The 27,972-nt window shown below is 39.4% G+C and overlaps 2 protein-coding genes across 5 annotated transcripts in view; both read right to left on the reverse strand.

The window, feature by feature from the left end:
- LOC127692719 (cytochrome P450 20A1) overlaps nt 1-11,675 on the reverse strand; it is a 40,343-nt gene extending 28,668 nt beyond the window's left edge. The window contains exons 1-4 of one of the 2 annotated variants that reach the window (XM_052193332.1): nt 11,521-11,675; nt 3,030-3,079; nt 2,197-2,363; nt 318-460 (exon numbers count right to left, since the gene is read on the reverse strand). In XM_052193332.1, the coding sequence (XP_052049292.1) occupies nt 318-460; nt 2,197-2,363; nt 3,030-3,079; nt 11,521-11,592 (432 nt within the window). In that variant the 5' untranslated portion in view covers nt 11,593-11,675. The remainder of the gene's footprint in view (nt 1-317; nt 461-2,196; nt 2,364-3,029; nt 3,080-11,520) is intronic. The other variant, XM_052193333.1, reaches the window with a different exon arrangement.
- Nucleotides 11,676-18,815: 7,140 nt separating this feature from the next.
- The window catches only part of Nbeal1 (neurobeachin like 1), a 149,051-nt gene continuing 139,894 nt past the window's right edge, over nt 18,816-27,972 (reverse strand). For all 3 annotated transcript variants that reach the window (XM_052192133.1, XM_052192131.1, XM_052192132.1), the window contains 2 exons: nt 27,132-27,267; nt 18,816-26,204 (listed from right to left, as the gene is read on the reverse strand). In XM_052192133.1, the coding sequence (XP_052048093.1) occupies nt 26,103-26,204; nt 27,132-27,267 (238 nt within the window). In that variant the 3' untranslated portion in view covers nt 18,816-26,102. The remainder of the gene's footprint in view (nt 26,205-27,131; nt 27,268-27,972) is intronic.

The raw sequence follows: 27,972 nt of genomic DNA on the forward strand, positions 1-27,972 counted from the left end.
GTGGTATATTTACATTATGGAATACTACTCAGCTATTACAAACAATGAATTCATGAAATTCTTTGGCAAGTGGAGAATGTCATGCTGATTCTATAGAGTGTAGACACTGTATAGAGGGTTGTCTACACTCTATGAACATAGTTGTCTACATTCTGTGAACACGGTTGTCTACACTCTGTGCACATGGTTGTCTGCATTCTGTGAACACAGTCGTCTACATTCTGTAAACAGGGTTGTCTACACTCTGTGAACACAGTGGTCTACACTCTGTCAGCATGGCTGTCTACACTGTACACCCAGACCAAGCACGAGCTTACCTTTATCAGGAGAGGGAAGTTACTTTGCAGAGCAGCCGCCACAGCACCTCCATACAGTCTCCTCCTCACGTGGTCCTCACCCGCACTCCCACCACCAGACTGATACCCTAATAATGACTTCAACATGGTTTCAAATGGGTCCGCTGAAACAGATTCGGGATTTCTATATTAAAATAATCACTCAAAAGAAAAAAATAGCGAAAAGAAATCAGAGGCCAGCGGGCTAAAGGGGGACAGGGCAGAGCAGAGCAATCTTTCCAGAACACCATTAATAGTCTTTGTAAATCCAAACAGTTCAAGGGTCAACAAAAATGGACAAAACTGCCCTGATCTGGAATTCTGTCGTACTTCATCAACACCTGCAAAAAAAGTCTACGGGCATGAGTGCAATTATTTTAAAAAAAGATTTGGCTCTTTTCTTTTTCTTTTTCTTTTTTTAGCCTGGGTATTTTGTCTGCATGTATGTCTGTGCACTTCTAGAAGTGTTGCATCTTCTAGAACTGGAGCTCAGGCAGTTGTGAGCTTCCATGTGTGCTGGTAACTTAAACCTGGGTCTTTTGAAGTACTCTTAACACTCGAGCCACACCCCACGCACATACCAAGCTTAAAGTCAAACGGATAACATTGTGTGTCATTTTCATGTATTAGCTAACAAAAATCAGCTGAGGTCACTTTCTCTTCTCTTCCTACTTCTTTAGTAGCTATGCTGTATGTGTGCATACACACATTACTAAAAACAATTCAAACACACAAAATATAAAAATATAAATATATATATATATAAATCCTAAATCCCCCTAAGTGTTAGCAATATAGGGACTTGTGGATTTGAGCAGTGAGCACAGCCTTTGCTGCCTGCCCAGCCCAGGATGACAAGAGCGTGCCACCAAACCTGCTTTCTGTGTGGGCTCTGAGGATCGAGCACAGCCCACATGCCTATGCATAGAGCACTTGAGCAACTGAATCTTCCCCCAGCCCTGAAATGCAGTTTGATATGATGAATAAGGCAAGGATTAATTTTTTCTGAATAGAGACTCAGTGTTCTTAGAAATATCCACAGCCTCTATCCTGTTATGGAAATGCAGTTTTCCTGTGTGTATGTTGATCTAGTAAGCACTTCCATGAGTCCGGCCCTGTCAGCACTGAGTCGAGTGTTCCACACTGTGTGTGTGACAGTTCGGCTATTTCTCTCATTACTATTCCTTAGGCTCCCCCCAGCTGCTCATATATGTGAGCCCTTCCAGATGGACTCTGGATCTATTGTCTCAGGTTCTCTCAAAAGAACCCTGGTGTAATTTACAATAGGAGTGAGTTAGCATATCTGTAAAAGACAAAAATAACTTCAGACAGTGTGTCCTGTTAAATGAAACACCCAAACTTGTTTGTTTGGTTTTTAGTTTTTGTTTTTTTTGTTTTTTTGAGACAAGGTTTCTCTGTATAGCCCTGGTTGTCCTGGAACTCATTCTGTAGACCAGACTGGCTTTAAACTCAGAAATCTGCCTGCCTCTGCATCCCAAGTGCTAGGATTATAGACGTGCGCCACCACTGCCTGGCCCAAGACTTTAATATACACCTAACACACAGTTCAAGCATTTTTTAAAAAAATTATTTATTTATTGTATGTATATGACTACACTGTCTTCAGACACACTGGAAGAGGGCATCGGATCCCATTACAGATGGTTGTGAGCTACCATGTGGGTGCTTGGAAATGAACTCAGGACCTTTGAAAGAGCAGTCAGTGCTCTTACCCGCTGAGCCATCTCTCCAGCCCCCAGTTCAAGCATTTGATAAACATTAGCTATCCCTAATTCCTTCTTTATAAACATTTAGCCTTCAAAGGTAGGGGTGTGCTGATGAGAAAGAAAATGTCACTTACAAGTCTTATTGGGGTTGAAGTGTTGCTTCAGTGCATCAGCGGTGCCCAAGCTAACCACAAGACGCCTGCCAGACCAGAAAGAGGCCACAGGCCCGTATCGTTCATGCAAATTAACCAGGAACTCATGCAAACTTCCACTGTTCACAATGTCTGGAAGATTACCATCTCTGACAAAAGACAGACATGTGATATCATCAATGTAACCTGGGAAAATCAGAAAGCCGTAAGTGTAGCTGTCTCTAAGTTATCTGTGTCAACAGATGAAGGTTCATAAACCTTAAATTACTGAAAAACCCCAAACTCCGTTTCTGTAATTATATTGAGATGTGGATTCTTTTTCTGAGGACTTGGAGAATTCATGAAATTGTGTTGTGAAAACAACACAAGGAACATGCATGTGACATAATCCAGAATTACCCAAGCAGTCACTCATGACAGCTGCAGCCTGAGGAAACCGGAGGGTTAACTTAGAAGTTTTATCCCCCAACCCCCATCTTATTTCTATCTTATCTTCAGCTTTCTCTGAACAGGAACGGGGAAGTAATAACTCAATATCTTTCCTCTCAGTTCATAATGAATGACAGGGTGTATTCCCAGAGGTAAATTGGAAGTACAAAAATTCAAATAAAACGAGTAATTTAAAAACAGATCAGGGCCGAGGCTGTGATTCACAGGTACAGCAATTACTTACCATGTTTCAAGGCCCATCACCAGCACCATCAACAAAACAACAACAAACAAACAACCCCCCCACACACACAATTATAGTTTTGTTTTGATACCAAAAAGGAAGAGATGTCTCTACTTCATAAAACAAAAACAAAGGTTCTTACTTTTCCTCGGTTGGAGTGAGCCCTGGAATTCCTGAAGCTGGCCGGGAAGCCTACATGGAAAACAACAACAGTAAAACAACAAGCTTAGGAGCTGGTGGTGAACTGTCACAGGTCTTCAGAGCTCTGCAAGTTTAAACAGGACCTTAAACAACGTTACGATTCAGCAAAATCTAAGGACTCTGCATCACAACAAAGCTAATAGGCTCTTGGTGTAGAAAAGGTTTGCTTTCATAGTCTTCCACTGTTAAATTTTCAAAAGCTATTCTAAGAATTTAAACTGCTACATACAGCTAGCTACTGTGTAGTTAAACTACTACAACAGTTAGCCATACCATGTCTATTCTGTGCGTGCTCACACTCACACATGTGCGCATGTTTGGCTACTGGTCCGTGCATGTGGGTGTATGTGTACATGCATGTAGAGCCCAGAGATCAGCACTGGTAGTGTCCTCAAATGCTGTCTGCCTTGACTTTTGAAGCAAGATCTCTCACTAGGATGTGGAGTGCACTGATTAAGCTAAGTTGGCTATTCAGAGAATTCCACGCCCTGCTCTTCAGTGTGTGCTGGGGATTGAACTGAAGACCACGCAGTTTACCAAATGGAACCTCATCTTTGCCCCCATTTCAAGGCCGTTTTCTTGTTTCTGTTGTTTTGAACTTTTATAAATGGTCCCAGAGCCCTGGCTACAAAAGAAAAAAAATCATCTAGCTTATAATTCATTCCTTTCTGAAATAAATATGTTCTTCCTAGTCAAATACTAAAGTGAAGCTGGGCATGCTGGCTCAGGCATGGGTCAACAGGCAGAAGCCCTTAAAGAGGAAACACAAAAATCCCTTAAAGAAATTCAGGAGAGCCGGGTGGTGGTGGCGCATGCCTGTAATCCCAGCACCCTGGGAGGCAGAGGCAGGCGGATTTCTGAGTTTGAAGCCAGCCTGGTCTACAGAGTGAGTTCCAGGACAGCCAGGGCTACACAGAGAAACCCTGTCTCCAAAAATCCAAATCCAAAAAACAAACAAACAAACAAACAAAAACCAAAAAAAAAAAAAAAAAAAAAAAAAAGGAAAAGAAAGAAAAAAAGAAAGAAATACAGGAGAACATGGGTCAACAGGTAAACAGGTAGAAGCTCTTAAAGAGAAAACACAAAAATCCTTTAAAGAATTACAGGAAAACACAACCAAACAAGTGAAGGAACTGAACAAAACGATCCACGATCTAAAAGTGGAAGTAGAAACAATGAAGAAGTGACAAAAGGAGACAACTCTGGAGATAGAAAACCTTGGAAAGAAATCAGGAGTCATAGATGCAAGCATCAACAACAGACAACAAGAGATAGAAGAAAGAATCTTCAGGTGCATAAGATACCACAGAAAACATTGACTCTACAGTCAAAGAAAACACAAAATGCAAAAAGCTCCTGACCCAAAACATCCAGGAAATCCAGGACACATTAGAAGACCAAACCTAAGGAAAATAGGTATAGAAGAGAGTGAATATTCCCAACTTAAAGGGCCAGTAAATATCTTCAACAAAGTTATAGAAGAAAACTTCCCTAATCTAAAGAAAGAGATGCCCATGAACATACAAGAAGCCTACAGAATCCAAACAGACTGGACCAGAACAGAAAGTCCTCCTGGCACATAATAATCAAAACACCAAATGCACCAAAGAAAGAAAGAATATTAAAAGCAGTAAGGGGAAAAGGGCAAGTAACTTAGAAAGGCAGACCTATCAGAATTACACCAGACTTCTCACCAGAGACGATGAAAGCTAGAAGATGTTATACAGACCCTAAGAGAACACAAATGCCAGCCCAGACTAATACACCCAGCAAAACTCTCAATTACCTTAGACAGAGAAAACAAGATATTCCATGACAAAACCAAATTTACACAATATCTGTCCACAATTCCAGCCCTTCAAAGGATAATAGATGTGAAACCCAACACAAAGAGGGAAACTACACCCTAGAAAAAGCAAGAAAGTAATTTTCTTTCAACAAACCCAATAGAAGATAGCCACACAAACATGAAAATAACATAAAAAAAAACAGGAAGCAACAATCACTATTCCTTAATATCTCTTAACATCAATGGACTCAATTCCCCAATAAAATGGCATAGACTAACAGACTAGATACATAAACAGGACCCAGCATTTTGTTGCATACAGGAAATGCACCTCAGTGTCAAAGACAGACACTACCTCAGAGTAAAGGGTTGGAAAACAATTTTCCAAGAAAATGGTCCCAAGAAACAAGCTAGAGGTAGCCATTCTAATATTGAATAAAAGCAACTTTCAAACCAAAAATTATCAAAAAGGATAAGGAAGGACACTTCATACTCATTAAAGGAAAAATCTACCAAGAAGAACTCTCAATTCTGAACATCTATGCTCCAAATGCAAGGGCACCCACATTCATAAAAGAAACTCTTCTAAAGCTCAAAGCATACATTTTACCTCACACAATAATATTGGGAGACTTCAACACCCCACTTTCAGCAATGGACAGGTCATGGAAACACAAACTAAACAGAGACACACTGAAACTAACATAAGTTATGGACCAAATGGATTTAACAGATATCTATACAACATTTCATCCTAAAACAAAAGAACATAACTTCTTCTCAACACCTCATGGTACCCTCTCCAAAATGGACCATATAATCGGCCACAAAAGAAGCCTCAACGGATACAAGAAGACTGAAATAATCCCATGCATCCTATCAGATCACCACAGACTAGGACTGGTCTTCAATAACAACAAAAAGAACAGAAAGTCCACATACACATGGAAGCTGGACAACACCTCACTCAATGGTAACTTTGTCAAGGAAGAAATAAAGAAAGGAATTAAAGACTTTAGAATTTAATGAAAATGAAGGCACAACATACCCAAACTTATGGGTCACAATGAAAGCAGTGCTAAGAGGAAAACTCACAGTTCTGAGTGCCTCCAAAGAGAAACTAGAAAGAGCATACACTAGCAGCTTAACAGAACACCTGAAAGCTCTAGAACAGAAAAAAGCTAATACACCCAAGAGGAATAGACGGTAGGAAATAATCAAACTCAGAGCTGAAATCAACCAAGTAGAAACAAAAAGAACTATACAAAGAATCAACAAAACCAGGAGCTGGTTCTTTGAGAAAATCAACAAGATCGATAAACCCTTAGCCAGACTAACCAGAGGGCACAGAGACAGTATTCAAATTAACAAAATCAGAAATGAAAAGGGAGAAATAACAACAGAAACCTGAGGAAATCAAAAAAATCATCGAATCCTACTACAAAAGCCTGTACTCAACAAAACTTGAACATCTGGATGAAATGGACAATTTTCTAGACAGATACCAAATACCAAAGTTAAATCAGGATCAGATAAACCATCTAAACAGTTTAATAACCCTTAAAGAAATAGAAGCAGTCATTAAACGTCTCCCAACCAAAAAACAACCCAGGACCGGATGGGTTTAGTGCAGAATTCTATCAGTCCTTCAAAGAAGACCTAATACCAATACTCTTCAAACTATTCCACAAAATAGAAACAGAAGGAACTCTACCCAACTCGTTCTGTGAAGCCACAGTTATGTTGTGTATTCTCCCTTGGAGATGGAACGGTTTCTCTTTAACCAGGAACTTGTCATAGTGGACTTCATAAGAGATTTTTCCCCCTACTTCTATCATGTTTAATGTTCCAGAAAGATTTTTAAAACTGGTTGAGTGCATATTACTTTTAGCTTCAGAAGCTATCATGTATATTTAAGACACATTTAACTATTATAAATTACTTTGATGACTTTGTGATTGCCACAGTTGGGTCTAAACATCTCATGCACTATTTTGGACAGAAGCTGGACTTCTCAGAGGTGGTCTTTGAATATATTCCTTGTTCATCCCCACATTTACATTTGTGTTTTAAAAGAAATTCATTGTCTTGGAGAAAAGAGAGAAGGAAGGAAAGAGGAATGTGTGTGTGTGTGTGTGTATTTTTCACAAAAACGTAAAATATCAAAAATATATAATCCTTTGCTTTCCTTTTGTATTTTCATTTATGTGTATGTATCTGTGAAAATATATTTCAGATACATGGATACCTTCTGAGGCCAGAGAAGAAGTATGGTATTCAAGAACTATAGTTATGAGAAGTTATGAATCACTTAACATGGGTGCAGAGAACCAAACTTACATCCTCAGCAAGAACTGCAAATGCTCTTAAGGACTGAGCCATCTCTTCAACCCTTTGAATCAATTCTTTGCTGACTACATACACCTAATTAGAAAGTGTGCCCTCTTCTTTAGAAAGGAGGGTCTGCTGGGCGGTGGTGGCGCACACCTGTAATCCCAGCACTTGGGAGGCAGAGACAGGCAGATTTCTGAGTTCGAGGCCAGCCTGGTCTACAGAGTGAGTTCCAGGACAGCCAGGGCTATACAGAGAAAACCCTGTCTTGAAAAAAACAAATCCAAAAATCCCCCAAAAAAGTGGGGGGAGGGCTTATATTCTTTGATGTTTTCTTCCTTGTAAATTTGGAAATTTTCATTCACTAAAACCATTTGGGCCAAAATGTTGTATATGTGCTCATAAAAGTAAAACCAAAGAAACAAACAAACAAAAAACCCCAATAAAGCAAAAAACCAAAATTCTGAAATCATGAAATTCACAGGTAAATGGATGAAACAATGAAAAAAAATTGTCCTGAGTGAGGTAACCCAGACCTGGAAAGTCAAATATGGTATGGATTTGCTTTTATGTGGATGCTAACTGTTACATTTTCAATAAGCAAGCTACAGTCCTTTGACCCAAAGAGGTTAGAGTAAGGAACTAGAGGGTAGGGAGGGCTCTCTCTAGGAAGGGAAGTAGAATGGATAGTTATGGGTGGGCAGGTGGGGGAGACTGCAACAGGAGGATCAAACAGGGCGGGGGAGGAGTGGGGCCAAGGGAAGGACTCGGAGGAGAAACAGCTAAAATTAAGGGCCATTTGAGGTGTCATATGGAAAGCTAAAACAGTACTGAAGGCTTCCTAAAATGCATACATATATGAAGGTAATTTAGAACAAATCTTGACATAACAGAGGAGGCAGCATTCGAGCTGGCCACATCGCACCACCAAATGAAGCTTCCTGTACCAGAATGGGTTACATCTATTTGACTTGTTGGCCAAAGGGGTCCCATGAGAGCTCCCAAACAACCCAGGCTACTGGTTTCTTGACACAACTAATGGTAAGGGCTTATTGCAAAAGACAACACATACACATTCACTCAACACAGAGAGATCAAGCTGGCGCCTGCTTAGAGCCTTCACCCCTACTGACTAGTGTTTAGGATACTGGAAGGTACTCTCTGCATGCTGCCAAAGAGAAAAATAAATGCCAACCCAGCTACAAACCCCTTTGATCTACAATGATGGCCAGCCTGCAAGATCTGGATTTAAGGCCCACTCCATAAGATGGGACCCATTCCTGACACTGGTCAAAAACCTGAGACTAGGTAGGCCTGAGTGCTAGAGAAAGCCAAAAAAAAACCCTACGGTTCTGCTAAAGGAACAACACAATAAAATGAGTAACAACATTCTGCTATACTCATGAAGGCCTCGCCCAGCCATCATCAGAGAAGCTTCCTCCCGCAGCAGATGGGAACCCATACAGACAGCCACAGCCAGACAGTGCAGAGTGTGAGAGATCTTGGAATACTTCAATCTACACAGGATGTCCCCATCCAATTGCTCCCCTCAGGTTCAGTGAACCTTTCCAGAGAGGAAATAGAAAGATTTTAAGTGTCAAAGGGGATGGGGGAAACCAGAGACCTAAAGCCTTCTAAACATAGCAGGGTCAATGCACAAACGAACTCACAGAAGGGGGTCAGCATCAGATGGGGTCCCAGCTCTGAGAGAAGGGGACACAAACTCCTTTCCCTAACCCAAAAGCTATCTCTAATTGATAACCACTCATAAATGAAAATCTAGGTTTTTCAGCAGTCTCATTGGGGATACGAACCACTCTAAGAGCTGAATGAAGTGTTAGGGAATTCTGCACCCTTAGTACCTTTCCGTACAGTCCAGCACGGCCATCACTCGCCATCCCACTGTGGAGCCTCTCAGCTCTGAGCCTATTCACTTCTCCAACCTGACCCTCCTTGGCATATTTGCCACACTTGGCTCAACTGATGAATCCTTTGCCTCTCTTCAGTCTGACTTCTTTACAGACCCCTCCCTTACCCCCTCCTCCCTTACCCCAGCTCCTCTCTTCAGCCTCTATCTATATAATTCTCTATATGGAGAATTCAGGGCTGTCTTTGGATTTCTTCTCTCTTATATTTAAATTCTCCAGAAGACTGGAACAAACTTCCTAGCTTCAATTATAATATATACAGTGGCAGTCCCCAAACTGTCTCCAGTCTGGCTTTTTACCTTAAAACTCAAGACGTTCGTATTTGATTTTGTTCCACATGGATGTCAAACAGGCATCTTTTTTTTGTTGTTGTTTTTTGTTTTGTTTTGTTTGTTTTGTTTTTCGAGACAGGGTTTCTCTGTGTAGCCCTGGCTGTCCTGGAACTCACTCTGTAGACCAGGCTGGCCTCGAACTCAGAAATCTGCCTGCCTCTAACACCAAGGCTGGGACTAAAGGCGTGCGCCACCACTGCCAGGCTCAAATAGGCATCTTAAACCTGGCTTAGGTAGCCCCAGACTTCTGATCTCTACATAACATCAATAATTGCCACTGAAATAAAAACTAAACAAAACCCTCACTTTCCCTGGGGAAATCCATTCTTCCATCTGCCAGCCCTCACCCCCACAAATGCTTTTCTTCCAGCTTCTCTTCTCTCTCTCTCTCTCTCTCTCTCTCTCTCTCTCTCTCTCTCTCTTGGAGACAGGGTTGCTCTGTGTAGCTCTGGCTGTCTGGGAACTCACTCTGTAGACCAGGCTGGCCTCGAACTCAGAAAATCTGCCTGTCTCTGCCCCCCAAGTGCTGGGATTACAGGCGTGCGCCACCACCACCCGGCTCTTCCAGCTTCTCTTAGCCTCACGTTTTATATCCAGTCTCATTTGCTTTATCTTAATAATGCTGTAGCTCTCACCAGGTGCTACAACACTGGGTCCAAGCACACACCATCTCTCACCAAAATGACAGTAGCTATCTTCCCACCCACTCTCTCTGCTCCCACCCTTGCCCCAGCCCCATAATTACAGTCCACTCTCAACACAGTAGCCAGAATGACTATCATACAACTTAGGTAATAATGTTAGGATTGGTCTTAAGTGGGGTCTCACTACAGTCATTACCCTAGATGGCTTCAAGTTCAAGATCTTCCCACCGGAGCACCCTGAGTATCTGGGAATTAGACATGGCCAGCTTGCAAATTAAAGTTCTCTTTTAAATCGGAAAATTCCTTGATTCAAAGATTTGCATTTATTTAAAAGGAATGAACTGACTTTTTTCGCTACATATTTTTAAAAAAATTTTTTCTAGTATACAAAATTTAAAATTTAAGACAAGGGCTCATGTGATCCAGACTGGCCTAGAACTTGGGTTCATTTTGGAGGAAACCCTTGGACTCTCCTGCCTCCACCATCCAAGTGCTAGGATTACAGGCCCGACACAGCATTTGCAGTTTTTCTTAAGGCTCAAATAGCCACTGGTCTACTGAAACCCTCCAGTAGAAGGCAGAATTAAAAGTCCTTTGAATAGCTTTTCAGCTACTTACACCTGTCTATCTTCACTGTCTGGTTTTACATTCGCTCCAGCCACATGGATCAAGCTTGCTAGGACACAGTTCTCTTATTCCTGGAATGCCTGAACTCTCACCTTCTTCATATCAGTGTTTTGTTTCTCATGAGTTCAGATATGTGGTTTCTATATTAGTCTAATCCACCACTAGCTCTGAACAGGACACTTCTAAGGGGCATGTCCATCAACAGTAATCTACCCGGGGCTGTTCACTACCTTTTCACTTCTCCATAAATCCACCACACATTGTACATATATATTCTTTTAAAGACAGGGTTTGATGTAGCTCAGGGTGAGCTTTGAGCTCACCTTCCCCACCCCCGGCCCCGTACTGGGATTACAGATGTACGCAACGCCCAGCTTCATACAATACACTTTAAGGAAGTTTCCTTAACTACTAACTGAGGAGTTTTGAGAGCTTCCAGTCTGAAAAGAACTGGTGGACAAAGTTTGGGTTGGGGAGCTCAGCTCATTCCAACAACGGTGCCAGGGCAGATGTTGCTAGGAAAAGATGGAAGGAGTTTCTCCCCTGCTTTGAAACAAGCAGTCAATGTCCTCAAAGTCACCCCAGGTAATTGAGAGTCACCTCTCAAAACCCGTCCCGGACACGCGGAATGCGGGACCCGCCCAGGACCACAGCCCAGCAACCACAGCACGCATGCGCACAGGGAACGCACTCCCGGCGGCGCCACGTGACTCTCCCGCAAGCGCTCCCGCCGAGGTCCTCGCGGCGCAGGCGCACCCCCGATTCCCCAGTCGGGAGTTACCGGGTAGAGGTACAGCACCGCGCCCACCAGCGCCAGCAGGAACGTCACGGCGAAGATGGCGAAGTCCAGCATGCTTCCTCCCGCCTGCCCGCGCCGTCCCCGGCCTTGCGCTCCGCGGTGGCGCCCGAGGCTGGGGAGGGAGGTGGCTTCGGGCGGTCGGCGAATGGGAGCCGCGGCCGTCGCCGCGCCACGCCCGTGCTGGGCGTCACCTCTGTTCTGCTGGCGACTGCTCTGCAGGCCAGATGGAAACCTCCAGGCCTGGGTCCCACCCTGGCCTGGCTGGAAGCAAGCTACGACACTAGTCCGCTTGCCCAAAGTGGTCTCACTCCTACATTTAAGTGCGACTCACGACCCAGGCAATCTGACTCGGATGCCTGCATGGCTGAAGAGCTAGACACCGTTAGATAATCTTTGCTGCTCAAAAGCGCCCCAGTGAACGTGGTTGGTTTTTGTTTTGCATTTTGACAGGGGATCACTATGCATCCCTGTCTAGCTTGGAACTATGTAGACCAGGCTGGCCTCGAACTAACAGAGATATGCCAGCCTCGGCCTTTCTGGTGCTGGAATTAAAGGCGTTAGCCACGGTAGCAGACACTGGTTGGATTTCTGGCCACGGTGACAGACAGTGGGTAGGATTTCCGGCTGTTACTAATGATTAGCAAAAAAGTCCTTGAATTTTGCAAGCTCCATTTTCTTCTTTATAAAACTGATAACCGGAGGCTGGGGCGGGGTAGACTGAGAGAGTGCTTTTCTAGTATGTACAAAGTCCTGGCTTCAGTCCCCAGCACCACACAAACCTGGCTGGGTGGCACACATTTGTAATTCCAGCGTCTAGGCAGTGGAGGCAAGAAAATCAAGGGTTTAGTCACTTCCAACTACATACCGAATTCCTGGATTATCTGAGCCCCTACCTCATCAAATCAAAATCAAATCATTCAAAATAATACCATATAGAGTTGCCAGTGGTAGGGTTCTATAAGAAGCCTTGGCAAAGCAATGCTGTGTACTAGAGTATTTCAAGCATTGCTTGATGAGAGCATTACTGTAATTTAAGATCCTTTTGTTCTGTCTGACTAGGGAGTTTTAACATGGATTAACATAAGGCAAAGCCCAATACTTATTGGCTCTACATTTAGTGAAAACATCCTAAAACAATTTATAGAGGGCTGGAGAGATGGTTCAGTGGTTAAGGGCACCAACTGCTCTTCAGAAGGTCCTGAATTCAAATCCCAGCAACCACACGGTGGCTCACAACCATCTCCTAATGAGATCTGACGCCCTCTTCTGGTGCATCTGAAGACAGCTATAGTGGACTTAAGATACAACACTAAATAAATCTTTAAAAGAAAAACCACCCATTTTTAGATTTTATAGCTTGAATATCAAAGTTTCACACAATTTGGCACATCATTTGGAATTGCATTTAGAGCACCTGTAATAAGTGACTACTGCTTAGGCAGGAATCATACCTCACTGAAAAATGCCCTATCTTTGTGAAGCTGTAACAACACTTAAGATTTCGTCGATTGGAAATCACCTTTGCTCCTGTTTTGAGACAAAGCTGTCTATGTTGCTCAAGCTGGCCTCAAACTTTGGATTTTGTCTTAGTTTACAAGTGGCCAGAATCTCAGCCATGCACCACCTCACCAGCAAAAGCTGTATTTTCAACTCTGAATGTATTTTAAACTGCCCTGAGTAGTTCAAGGTTTTTTTTAAAAATCAATTTTAAAGACATTTCCCATCACAATGATGGTCCACATCCACAGCAGATAAAACCTTGAACTGTACAACGTAGCTATATAACTTTTATTTTTCAATTATTTAATGTATATGAGTGCTTTTTTTGCATGTACACCTGCATGCCAGAAGAAGACATCAGATCTCATTATAGATGGCTGTGAGCGACCGTGTGGTTGCTGAGACTTGAACTCTGGACTGTAGGAAGAGCAGCTAGTCAGTGCTCTTACCCACTGCGCCATCTCTCCAGCACCATAGCTATATAACTTTAGGCACCATTTTCCCAAGCCATCTGGTCCTCACCCTTCCCAGTCCCAAATCAAAATCATGCCTGGTACCTGCCAGGCAGGCACTCCAGCACTGAGCCCCTCTGGGATTTTAGTCCTAGCTCTTAGCCTGGCACCTTCTGGACTTCTGAGTTCCAGAGGCAGGCCCCAGTGCTTCACAAATGGAGTCTAAAACTAGACCTGAGGGTAAGTACAGAAAGCCTTCTTTGTCTTTGGTTCTGGCACTTCTTCCCAGCACCACAGATATGCCAGAGACAAATAGACATCAACCAATCTACCTCTTAAGCTTTAAAAGTAACTTAATAACAATATTTAGTATACATTCCCAAGTTTTTAATACACCAAATTTTGCCCTGACTTAACAGGTTAAACTTTTGACATTGTAAATATTCACATATTGAAAGTGCTACTGCCAGGCAGTGGTGGCACACACCTTTAATCCCAGCACTGGCATTATTCTGGGCAGGCAGATTTCTGAGTTTGAGGCCAGTCTGGTCTACAGAGTGAGTTCCAGGACAGCCAGGGCTACACAGAGAAACCCTGTCTCAAAAAATCAAAAAAAAAAAGTGTTACTTCTTTTATAAAAATAGAATTTGAATGTAATGATTCCTATTGTGAACATGCCAGAAATACAAATAGACAAGTCTGTATCTTTACACAGTGGCAGAATTTATTGAGTAACAATAAACTTACAAGCCTTGTTGGATTCCTTGGTTACAATATACCAAGTAGGACTTCTCTCTCTTTTTTTTGGGGGGGGGTGTCTTTCAAGACAGGGTTTCCCTGTGTAGCCCTGGCTGAGGACTTCTTTTAATAGCTGGCCACTGGCAATCATAGGTCCATGTGTGTGTGTGTGTGTGTGTGTGTGTGTGTGTGTGTGTGTGTGTGTGTGAGAGAGAGAGAGAGAGAGAGAGAGAGAGAGAGAGGTATGAGAGTGTAAGTGTAGGTGTCCACAAGGCCAGCCTGGTCTACAGAGTGAGTTCCAGGACAGCCAGGGCTACACAGAGAAACCCTATCTCGGGGAAAAAACAAACAAACAAAAAAGAACGGTGAACGTGTGGAGATCAAAGGACAGTTTTCAAGGATCAGTTCTCTCCTTCCACCGTGAGTGCTGGAGTCTGATCTCAAGACATCAGGCTTATGCCACAAGTACTTTTACCCTGCTGAGCACCAACAACCTCTCCAGCACCCCAACAACCATTTTTTGAAAGCAGGGTTTCACTAGAGAGTCCTGGCTAACCTAGAACTCTCGGAGACCCATCTGCCTGTCTCCGCATTCTAAGAGGATAGTTTAAAGGTGTGTGCCATCCAGACTGATTTTACCTGCCCTTTTATTCCAATCTTTATTGTTACTTGTAAGTCATCCATTATTTCATACAATAAATGTGTATGTACAGGTTACAGAATGACTGTAAAAGGTGTTCGAGTACAAAGAAGTCTTTCTGGAGGCAGTAGCAGACAACTGACACAGATATAAAGACAGGGATCTGATGAAATATTAGCAAATCCACTTGGGACTGATGAAGGCTCAGAGTCCAGAAACAGGTCTGATGAGCTGTCTGGGTGCAGTATGTTTGAGACAAGGCATCAGAGCAGCCCAGATGGATAGCTGGGGGGATGGTAGTTTGACTGGGCTCATTAAGCAGGGGGGGCAGTCAGGAGTTCTTTACCTCTTGGTCCCTTGATACAAGCATCTAATATGGTTGGATAGTAAGTAAGAGGAACTGTCCTCACCATACTAGCTTTTGCTTTTTTGAGACAGGGACTCATAATCCCAGGCTGACCAGGAATTCACTATGCAGATAAGGCTGGCATCAAATTCAGAGGGACCCTCTTGCCTCTACCTCTCAAGTATTGGGATTAAAGGCCTGCACTACCGCGTCCACTATAGATGTCCTTTTTATGGAGTCCAGGTAGGCTGTTGTACTCTCTGTTGAGAAGCTGTAGGGCCTAGTTTTCTGATGTGGTTTTAATATACATGCAAGTACCTTATGAACCTTATCTACTTTGATAAATTTATAGGTGGGAACTTTTTATTTGTAGGAATAGAATTTATCAGGTCATTCCTCAAAAGGCTGGTGCTAGACAGGTGACTGTGTCTACATGCACTAATTAGATAGTCAATTTTGCTACTAATTTATGAGAATTTGTCTGAATGAATGTTTTTGTTCTAGAAAAAGTTTTTTCACCATTGGTCAATTATCAATGCAAAACATAGCTCTTAACTTCAAAGAGAATAAGAGATACTTTATTTTAGCCAAATAGAGGTGAATATGGTCCAGGAATACAGAGTTGGGTTGCCCCAAATAACATGAATCTTTTCTATAGACTTTTACAGTCATAGAAGAAAAGAAAGTCATAAATCAGGGCATTCACCAACAGAGACAAAGATACCAAGTAGGCAAGTGTGGTGGTCTGAATGAGAATGCTCCCCATAGGCCACTGTTTGAACTTTGTCCACCAGTTGGTGGAACTGTTTGCAAAGGATTAGGAGGAGTGGCCTTGTTGGAGGTGTGCTTCTGGGGATGAGTATTGAGATTTCAAAAGGAGCCAGGCCTCCCATCTCCTAAGTGGGACCGGTAGCTTTGAGCCCTCAGTTGTTCCTGTTGCCTTCTTTCTTTCATCATGGACTAGAAGCCTCTGAAACCATACGTTCACTTAAATGCTTTCTTTCTTATGTTGCCCTGATCTCAACATTTTGTCACAGCAGGAGAAAAGGAAGACAACGAGTTACCGAAAAGCTGGGAAAACTATTTGTTTCTGATGCCAGTTTTAGTCTTTGGGTTGGTGGGGGCTACAAGACAGGTTTTACCTAATAGTTGAAAAGATATTAGGTCAGGCGCAGGTATGCAATTAAGGAGACTGAAAAGATATTAGGTCAGGCACAGGTACGTAATTAAGGAGACTGAACACAGCCTAAAATAACTTTTATTCTGTATCTTCAAAGTTCTGATCAGCCAACCTTATAAAAACCTATAATGTAGAAGAAGCTTCCCCTCTGAGACCTTGTTTACATACTTCAGCATGTACTCACAATGGACTTAAAAAAAAGACTTTTCAGAACCAGGCATGGAAGTCCATGCATATAATACCAGCACTCAGCAGTCAGAGGCAGGAGGATTGCCAGAAGTTCAAGGTCAACATAGTCTACATAGTGAGTTCTAGGCTGCCTTCAGCTACAAAGTGAGACCTGTCTCAAATGACAACTGCAAAAATAGTTTTCAGTTTTGTGAGTTTAAATTCTTAAGTGTTTTAAGATCCCTATTAACGATTTTTAATTTTAGCCTAGCACGATGGCACATGCCTTTAATCCCAGCACGGGAGGCAGACTGAGGTAAATCTCTGAGTTTGAGGCCTGCCTGTCTACAGAATGAGTTCCAGGAAATCCAGGGTTACAGAGAGAAATCTTGTCACAAACAAAACAAAACAAAAAACAAATACCACCCCCCCAAATCTAAATAGTTAAGAAAATATTTACGTAATTAAGTAAAATAGTTTGAAATTCAAAATAATTAAAATCACTATGAATGTTTCTTCAAGATCAAAATAGCATCATATTTTTATTATAACTTGATGGCCTAAAATTATATAGAATTAAATATTATACATAAGTAAAATTATAAACCAATAGTGGTTCACACCAGTAATATTGGCACTCAGAAGGTGGTAAATCTCCAACCCCAGTAAGCCTGTACAAAACTACACAACTCAGCTACACGATTTATAAGCTGCACACCTAGACTGGGCAGACTCACCACTGCACTACGCTGCTACCCAGCTATGAAACCTTGCTACTTTCAGCTCCTGGCCATACGGTTCTGCTCCATTTCTCACCTCCTCTTCCTCCTTCTCCTGCCCTACTCTCTAAAACCTCCAGCCCCTCCTTTCCTGTCCATTGCTCAATCACAGCCTCTAGCCTCTGTCTGACCAGTTAAAATGGGGAGAAGGTTCACACAAAATCACCTGAGTATGTGATTTACTCCTTGTCAGGGGAGCCCCTCTTGAGGAAGCAAAATTACAATTAAAATACAAACAGCACCAGGACAACCCACAAGTTTATATACTTCTGATTAAGTGAATGCCGTTCTTGCATGTTTGTGTATGTGTGTGTCCATGTGTGCATATGGACTTATTTTTGCATGGTGCGTTTTTGAGACAGGCTTTGCTATATAGCTCAAGCTGATCTCAAAGTTGTAATCCTCTGGGGCTCACAACTACCTATAATCAAAGCTCTAGAGAATCTAATATTCTCCTGGCCTCCATGGACACATATGCACACAAAAATATATCAACTATTGTATCCATTGGTTGCACTTGTCAATGGGGAGCTATTCTAGTTAAAGGTAGTGGGTCACCTGGGGGACGGGTGGGTGAGCCTTTGAAGGGATATATTATCCTTCCTGGTCACTGCTTCTAGGCCACCATGAGGTGAACAACTTTGCCCCAACACATGCTGCTTGCTTCAGTCTATCACACTACGCATGGGAATCAAAAGGAGTGCAGTCAAGACCATGGACGGAAATCTCTGAAACATGAGCCAAAATAAATCTTTCCACTCTATGATATTTTCTCAAGTATTCTGTCAGAGATGAAAGACTAACGACCAGGAACTAACACAGAGAGGCAAAGCTGACACTTTCAACTCACTCTGTGACTGACCTGGCTTTGAGCACCTATTGATTTCAAGATGTTGATGTGAGTAGCACAGAAGGCTCTAGTGAAGAGCCTTCCATAAAATACAGCATTGTGACCAGCTCACACTGCCAATTTCTGTAGTGGGTCTAGACAAAACACCACAAGGAGGCTGGAGGAGCATTTCGTACTACCTTGACCAAAATGAACGTTAGGGTAGTGCTCACACATAGAGGCTGAGCACATAGTAGAATGTCTATCAGGCTTAAAGCCCAATATTTAACTGTTAGATAAAAATTAAAAAGCTGATGCATAAAATATTTTGATTATAAAAAAGAAAACTTTAAAAATTGAATGTATAATCTGGTTACAATAGCATGAAAATTTAAGATTAATGCTTATTGAGAAAAAAACTGGATCAATGTTTTTGGGATGACTTAAAATGAAAGTCTTTTTATGAATGACAGAACCTGATGAAATAATATCAATACTCACCTTGTGCAGATCACGGGATTCTCATCTGAGAAACAAACAGTGTTTGATTTCCTGTTTACTAAATACTGCATTCGATGAATGCACTCGAAGAATATAGACACAGCAAACTCTAGTCCAAGACGATAAACAGAACTACAAACCAAGTAATGAAAGTAGCATCGTCTTTTTATTTGATTCAAACCCATTGTCATATACAAAGTTAATTTATTATGTACAAAATAAATGTACCCTCTTTAAAAATATTAGAATATAAATTTCCAAGAGACTAACAAAGTGCAAAATTTTCAACTATTTTTGACCATACTATACAGAAACAAATCAAACATTAACTCATATACATACAGTGAGGTTCTTAAAAAATATTTATGTGACAAAACAAAATACATCTTGTATACTCAAGTTCAAAAGGAGGAGAGCAGAAAGAATGAATTGCACCAAACAGTAATTTTGTCATCAGAATGCTAATTAAAGTTATTTACATCTTTATAAAGTCTAAAACAGGCTTAACTTTGAAACCCCCTTTTTGCATATAAATACTCAAATGAATCACAGTTTGCACAATCAATAATTCAACATAAAAAGGCTTATTACTATTCTTTTTTCAATCAATTCCAGTGGAACAAATGCAAAGGGACATTTTAAGATAAACAAGTCTCCTTAAATAGGAACTAGCAGCACAATTCTAAGTTGTGGAGGCAGAGAGAGACAAAGACACACACACAGAAATAGACAGACAGACAGACAGACAGACAGACAAGAGAGACAGAGCTAGGCAGGCAGACAGATATAAACAGACTTCATTCTGTAGCCCAGGGTAGCCTACAATGAGGCAATCCTCCCGCCTTAGCCTGTGGGTGTTGAGATTACAAGTCTGCCACCAGACACAGCTGCTAAGTACCTTTTGTTATTAAACAAGTCATTTTGAATTTTCAGCTAACTCTTCTGAGCCAATGTATATATTCATAGATTCAAGAGACTGTTACCCTGTTAAAACTGAAATGTTTCTAATTGAATCCCAGAAAAACTGTCAAATTAATCAAATATGTTTCAAATGTTTGTTAATTTTGACTTAAGTTAGCATTGAATTTGATAGAAAATGGCTATCCAGAAATCTGATTACTTTTTGCTTTTTTTTTTCTCCCACTATATAAAAGCAAACCGATGGAAAAGGGAGGTTTAGCCTATAAAAGAATTTAGCAGAAAGCCATGGCTTCCTCACAAGTTTCCTTCTGTGAACTGGTCTGTAAGTAGTAGCAGCTACATGTAAAACATTTGTGGTAACATTTCTGAGGCATAGTCTTTGAAAGTAAAAGGCAGAATAGAAAAAAGAATCATCTAAAATACAAACGGCTGTCAGCAGTAAGAGCCACCCGGACACCTAATTTTGGAAGGAGTATAGAAACCAAGAAGTCACTAGGGATTATCTAACAAAACACTCAAACTTACAAAAAAGGGTTTCTTTAGATCCAATATGATAGGAATTTAAACTTTTCAATTAAATTTTAACTACTGATATCTCCCTGCCAGAATTACTTATGAAAAGCAATATAATTGTGTATATTCTTGAAAATCTTAACACTTGGAAGACAGAGGCAGATAATCTCTGAATTCAAAGCAGCCTTGTCTGCATAGGTAGTTACAGGCCAGCCAAGGCTACATAGTGAGATTCTCTCTCAAAAACAGAACAAAACAAAACTAAACTCAACAACATTAAAGCCTAATTTTCAACTTCACTATGGTATCACAGAGTATGCAATAATATAAGGTAAATAGAAATATATTACTTAAATAAAATCTTAACTAGAATAAGACTTGTTTTAAAAAGTTTGCAATTTGATCAGTAAAAATTTTCAGTATCATCTAAATTCCAACTGCTCTTATGCTCAATGTAACTCACCTTACATTGACACATTTAGTTTACAATAGCATTATAAAGCAGTGAAACTTTGTAATCATTCAAAAATAGTTAAGAATGAGGGTGAATTATTAGGAAGCCAATTATAAGAGCAACACACACACACACACACACACACACACACAGCAGCAGCAGCAGCAGCAGCAGCAGATTGTTGTCAATGTTCAAATATTAGTTATTTACTTATTTTTGAGATGGAGATCTTACTCCCTATCAGATGGTCCTGAACTTCCGGGTCCACGTGATCCTCCCATCTTAGTCTCCCAAGTCACTGAACCCTATACATGTACTACTTTGTCTGGTTGAGTAATTTTCAAATGATGAAATTTGGCTATTGTTATGCTAATATTTGTAAGATACACAGTTTCAAGGAACACGAAAACTCTATCATAGAAAAAAGAATGCTGAATCAGTGACATTCACTTTGCTTTCTGCTTTAAGGGAAGATATATATCACTGACTTTGGGTTTTTTTTTTTTTTTTTTAATTTGACATGAAAAGAATTACTTTTATATGTCCAAACTGCAATGTGTTTCACAACCACTTCTGTGTGGTGACTATCAGTAAAGACAGTGGTCAAAGAAAATATGCCTGATAAATAACTCTGACTGCCAAAAAACTGAAGTTGATAATATACCTATTTTTATATAAGGTTTTAATAATAAAGAAAACTACATAATTTTTATATTCTAAACTTCATGTCGGCTAAAAGTCAGAAAAGAGATATAAATCCTATTAGGATGGCCACATGATTTTCAACAAATTAAAATATAACCATGGGCAATTTCAGCACGTTTGTTTATATACATTATATGTACATAATATATTTATACTTTTTGAGAGCTAGGACTGATTAAATCACTGAAAATCCCAAGTAGTACCTAGGCATAGTACATTTATTAATCCCTACAGATAAACTGGATCTCAAATTAAGAACAACTCTATTAACTGAGGATGTAAGGCTCAGTGGTAGAACCCCTCCTACTGTGTATGAGGCCTATACTCTGTTCCCAGGGTTGTAGCAAAATTGCTACCCCAAATCCCAAACCTAGGGCTTCATGTGCAAGTGTACCGTCACTGAGATACATTGCTAGCACAAGCTTAGATCTCTCAATTGTTAATGCTCTATTAGGTCTAAGCTCTAAAACCTATGCAAAATAAAGTAATATTCCATTCAATCTTCTGTCATACCTGCAGACATCATCAGAAGTACTGAGGAGAGTTTACCAATGCTTTTCTAGTAGAAGAACTCTATTCAAGTTCAATGCTACAAGATACTCAATTCTGTCTTTAATACTGCTTGCTAATGCTGTTTTTTCTTGTCTAACATGGATGCATGAGGCCCTGAATTCAATCCCCAATACTGGAAAAAAATTTACACTTTTTAAGTGTGGAAAATATTGACTAATAGGAATTAGGAAGTATACATATCAAACCTAGCAAAGAAGCAATTTTGTTGAAGGTAAATGTTAACTCTGATTTTCCAATGCAAATGTCTAAAGAGAATTCATAAGATAAATGAACTTTTCAATTATGAAAAGGAAATAAAAGTGGTTCTGTCCACGGGAAACAAAGTCAATAAAGGCAGCAACAGGTTGGGGAAACCACTGGCACAGAAAATACTACATTTAAATTAAATAAGTGTGGCTAGGGCCCATACTGTACATAATATTAAAGACTAATAATATTTTATTGTTGTCTAATGTCATCAGAAAAAGCACTATGAAAAAATTCTACTACATAATGTTTATATGTGGGCATCTGAAACAAATCAAATGCAAAACACACATAGATTATGAAAAATTACTGAGAATGACTATTTGCTGCTAATGGTAAGGATGCTCAAGAGTGCTCAGAAGAGTTTCTATTAGAGACAGAACACTAACATGAGCATGGGTCTGGATGAGAAATAAAAATGACAGACTTTGCAGACAATACATTTCATTTTGTACCTAAAAGATATGGTTAAGACAGGAATAGCAATGTAGGAAGTGAGTGTCTGCGCACCCCCAGATACTATGCAGTTAATACCTTGCTTATATTCAATACAGTCCAAGTACTCACGTGTTTCTACTGAAAAGGAGGCAAAGATGATGCTATTTATTTTAAAAAGTATAAATATTTTAAAGAAACTAACTTTCAAAAGTGAACTAAAATCTTTCCTTAGAGATCTCTTCAGTCAAAAGGTTACACTCACAGGAAAATGCCTTGCCTCTTCCACTACCAAACAACAACTGGGACTCAATGTTCTCAGCTGATGTCAAAAGAAATATAAAGAGGCTAAGATTAAGAGACCATCCTTGAGTCTAAATTCTAATTCTGTGGGCATACTTATTCCTCCAGCAGCCCGCAGCATCTCAGTATCAGTTCTTTGTAAAAGTCTGATATATCTACAAGGAAAAAAGACAAAGCAGGCTTATGACTCTGCAGACGTTTGTCTCCTACAAAGAAATACACTGTGACTTAAAGGACATGAATACAAACTCCCTCACAGGCAACACTGGCTATGAAGACTTACTACCAGTCTGTACTTGCAGTTCCCTGACCTTCATGTTCTGATTTGTTCCTTTTTTTCCTTCTTTAATTTTACCTAAGTAATGACAGAGTACTCACGGTTTTACTAAGTATATATAGCAATGATATAAATGTGCGTATACAAACACACACACACACACACACACACACACACACACAACCACCACCAACTTCTACTGACCTTCTTTTCCAAAAGAGCATTATCTGAGAATAAAGCTCTCATTACTAAGATGCTGAGATTTTTATATTCATGATTCCTCTATCAAGAAACAAAGCAGATGAAAAATTCTGAACAGATGAACTGAAACTCAAAGCAACCAAGCTGAGGATTTAGACTCATTAACCAAAATATCCAGTTATCAATCCGTTTTAATAATTTCTTCTACTATACCTTACAGAAATTTCTATGGATAACATCTACATTCCAATCTGTCAAAGCATATCTTCCTAGTGATATTATCTAGTGATTTTTAATGTCATGATCTACTGTTTATATGAGTATATCACTCAGGTAACAGTTCCACTGTATTTGCTTGTTTTAATAAATACAAAAGTTCATTCTTCAAGAACATTGCTAGTATTTTCACACCACATTTATGGTTTACAGTTTTTAGGGAAAAAACCCCAATTATCAGGAGTGATTCTCGTTTAAGATCTAGCAGTGATTTGGGTCAGCTCTCTATGAAAATGAGCAAAGCTTTGTATTCATATTATAAAAGAAATTATTATTTCCCACTAAAAGGCAGCAAACACCATAAAATTAGGATTCTTTCCTTAGATTAGCAAAGATTTTATAATTCTTATGTAAAAAAAATTGATAAATCCAATATTAAGTGATTTCAAAACAAGGAATGCATGGATAAATTTGAGTCTTGATTTAAAGTCATCATGTCTGTCTCTGTTTTTCTGTCTCTCTTCCCTCTACTCATCTCTCTCACCCGTGTGACGCGGCAAACCCAGAATCTTGAACAGCAAAGGCAAGCCTTCTACTATGGAGTGAAATCCCCATTCCCAAATCACTATTTTTCAAATGAAGACAAACCACGTGTGTCGGATCTGACTTGAGCTCTGCTCACAGAGTCAGGGTGGGGCAAAGCCCTGACGGCTGTGGCTATAGTACCTGGAGGGTGGGAAGGGGAAAGGGATGGAAGGCAGGTTTCAGACAGCAGAACTACCGCTACTGACTCGGGAGACTTCCAACACATTTTCAGAAAAGAAGTATTCATTTACACAAATTATTCTCATGTACCAGCTGATTTTAATGCTATTTACCTAAACCAAAGCTAATTTTTCCTCAATCAGATAATTTTAACTAAGTAGACAGTGATTTTGCAGTGTTTTACTAATTCTGACTCCCAACATAACAAATATTGGAATTTTTCCCTAAACATAATCTTTTATTTCTAAATTTTTAAAAACACATTTTTTTTTGAATTATGAAGAAAAGGCCACTGGATACTGTGGTCAACAGAAACGAGAAAATGGAAAATTGAAAGTTCATTAAGATTAAACTGAAAAGACAAGTAGGTATAAGGAAATCTATGGTTATCAGAATAATAATAAAAAAAAGATAATTTTTAAAGGCTATCACAGTAATGCCATTTGTTTTGCCCACAGACCATTTTAAGAAAGCCATGTAATAATTCTTTCCTGAAAATAAACTCAACATACAAATTTTTATACAACTTCAGAGACTTACAGATTTTCCCAAAGCCCATGGAATCCAATTACCAATACTGCTAGTTATAAAAGTCAATTTTACAAAAACAAACAAAACTCACTTTCAATTCCAAATTAACCAATCAGCTATTTTACTTAAAATTTTAAATATAATGTAATATTTAACAAACTATAATAAAATTAGTTACCATCATAACAGTTGTATATATATAGATAGATAGATATATAGATATATAACAAGCAAGAAAAAGGATTTTCCACAATGCAATTTTATCTAAATGACTACTTTGAATTATGCAGTATTATTTCCATCAACCATGACCTTTTTAGGGCATTACTGATAACTCATAATCATCAGGGTACAAATGTTTAAATACAAAGAGAGTACATACAGAGTTTGTTTAACAAAGACAAATGCACAAACGTGAATTTCATAGATGTAAACTGTGCTGCACTGCTGCTCAAAGGACCAGCTGGCCAAAGCCACAATTAGCTTTTTTTTTCTTAAATATACTATTAATGAAGTACATTTGCAAAACTTCTCTAGTTTTTCTTTTTTCCTATTCAACTTTTGTTGCAATTAAATACATTTTATTAGTAATATATTAAATATTAGGTGTAGGAAAGTGAACCACTGTACTATTTCAATGTTTGTATTTAATCCAATTATGCAGACCTGCAACTTCTGAAAATTAAATGGTAAACAAATGTCTAAAAGGTTATTACCTTAACCAGGAGCTTCATGAGTAAACTGATGTTTTTAATGTAATGGCCAGTAAACAGAAAAAAGATTATCTAAAGAACACATGAAAAGCCACATCTCTCAACTCTCTATTATCTATATGACTACTTTTTTAGAAATACCTTGAATTTTGCTACTTAGATTAAGGGAATTTAACCTTAAAATACAATATTATGTTTGTTTTTTAAATGGATTTAATAATTTGGAATTATTTAATCAAATTATTAAATCAAATGTATTTTCTCAATTGAATTTTAGTACTGGTTAATAAAACTAGACTCATATTGGCAAACTTTAAATATGGACTTAATACAACCTAAAACTTATTTATTTTTGACACAAGGCCTTGCTATGTAGCACAGGCTGGCCTTGAACTTAAGATCCACCTTCCTCAGACTCTCAAGTGTTAGTGTTACAAGCATGTGCTCCAATATCACAGCATGTTAATCCATTTTTCAGGATAAAACCCTAAAAGACTTTCAGAGTAGAGATGCAGCTAAAGTGACAACGCAATAAATGAACTCAGTTCGTTCTCCATTACAAAAGGTAGAAGGAATAATCACTTGAAATCTTGAGTATTATATTCGGTTTCTCCAGCTGAAATCTGGCTGAGCCTCTTGCTAGATCCCCACAATTTTCGAGAAAGCTGACCGGATCGCATCTGTTTAAGGTAATCCAGAGAAATGAAGAATAGGTGTTATGGAAAAAACAAGGATATATGAAATCGGCCTATAAGACACTGAGTTTATAAAGGGCAGAACAGGTTTTGGTATCAAAATCACTAACATGTTAAAAAGATTCTTGATTAATAATCTGGCAAGAGCAACAAATGCTCTGACCCACTGTGATCTCTCTCCAGCCTTCCCCTGGGGGTGTTTGTAGGGTGCATCTTCCTATATAGCTCTGGCTTGCCTGGAATTTACTATGTAGACCAGTCTGGCCCCAAACTTTTAAGCACTGGGATTATAAGTAGGCGCTACCAATCCTAACTTAATTTCTTCTCAAAAAACAAAAACAAAACACACCTGCAGATACTATGTTTCTCTGAAAAAGCTAAGAATATATCAAAAAACATTCAATGACTAGGTTACTGGGTTAGAGCTGTTATGTTTCTGAGGAACAAATGTATCTATAAAAGACTATTGAAATAAGTAAATTTATCATTATAGTAAAGTCACTGAGAATAAGCACGTGACATGAAATGTTTGCAGCTCCAAAAAAAGGGGGGGGGGGGACCATTTTTATAGTCCTGTTTGGTATCTGTTAAATCAAATTAGTCTTACTAACAAAATCTCTGTTTTATTTTTTACAAGGGTTTTTATGCTGAAAATCCACACACTCCCCACTTGATTCTTGGAGTAAAATAATTTGCTTATTCTTATTCACACGGTAATACAAAGACTAATCCACAGGCATTCTTTCAATTATATCACAGTATAAATACTACTAACAACTTTTTACTTTGGCTTTTTCTGAAAAGTCAAATTTATGTTTCAGTTTATCCACAATGGAGACTTCTGAATCAGATAGAATGAAGGACCAAAGGAGCCCACAACAATAAGGAGGAACACGGTTTGTTGAGTTTTACCTCGGCAGGCTTGCCAACACCCACTACAATCAACTTGCCATCTTCTAAGCCAACAAGAATGTGGCTGTATTCTTTGGTTATGGAAACACAGTGGATAGGTAATCGCATGGCTAATGGTGCGACACTGAGCTTCAAACTAGAAGAGAGAAAAAACCATTCAGTTACATGTATACAGGATGGATACACAGAAGTTGATATATGGAGGGTGACTTGATCATCTAGCTCTGTATTCCAACTTTACACATGTCAGAGTTATAGGCATGTACAGCCATATCTCCAAGTCATTCTCTCATAATTTCCTTAAGTTGATCTCCATTTCAAACCTTATTAATTCTTCAACAAGAGTCCTTTGATTATTCAGGTCTTAGCAATCTTTAAGCTCTTCTTGCACACACTACTTCTCTTTTTGTTGTTTGAGATAGGCTCTTGATATGCAGGCTAGGCTGACTTTGAACTTACAATCAGACTCCTGAGTACGGATCTGAATGTACCACCTTGACAGGCAACTTCTAAAATGTCTTAAGCTCTTCAAGGTCAGTTATTATACTCAAATATCACAATACTGAGAATATAAGCTCTGTCATTAAATATTTTTATCTTATTGATTGATAAATGAAAGGTGAATAAAAAGAACCCAAAGCTCAAAAAGTGCACGTGTGAAACTTTGTGGCTAACAAAACAGGTCTATTTGCTTTGTCTGATATTTTATACAACAGATAATAAATATATATTACTTTATATATATAAAATATTTCTCTCTCCATCTCTGTCTCTTATCTCTGTCTATCTCTCTTTCTCTATATATGTATATGTATATATGTATGTATGTATATATGTGTAT

Source organism: Apodemus sylvaticus, chromosome 9 (genome assembly GCF_947179515.1).
Source record: "Apodemus sylvaticus chromosome 9, mApoSyl1.1, whole genome shotgun sequence".
NCBI classification, from domain to species: Eukaryota; Metazoa; Chordata; class Mammalia; order Rodentia; family Muridae; genus Apodemus; species Apodemus sylvaticus.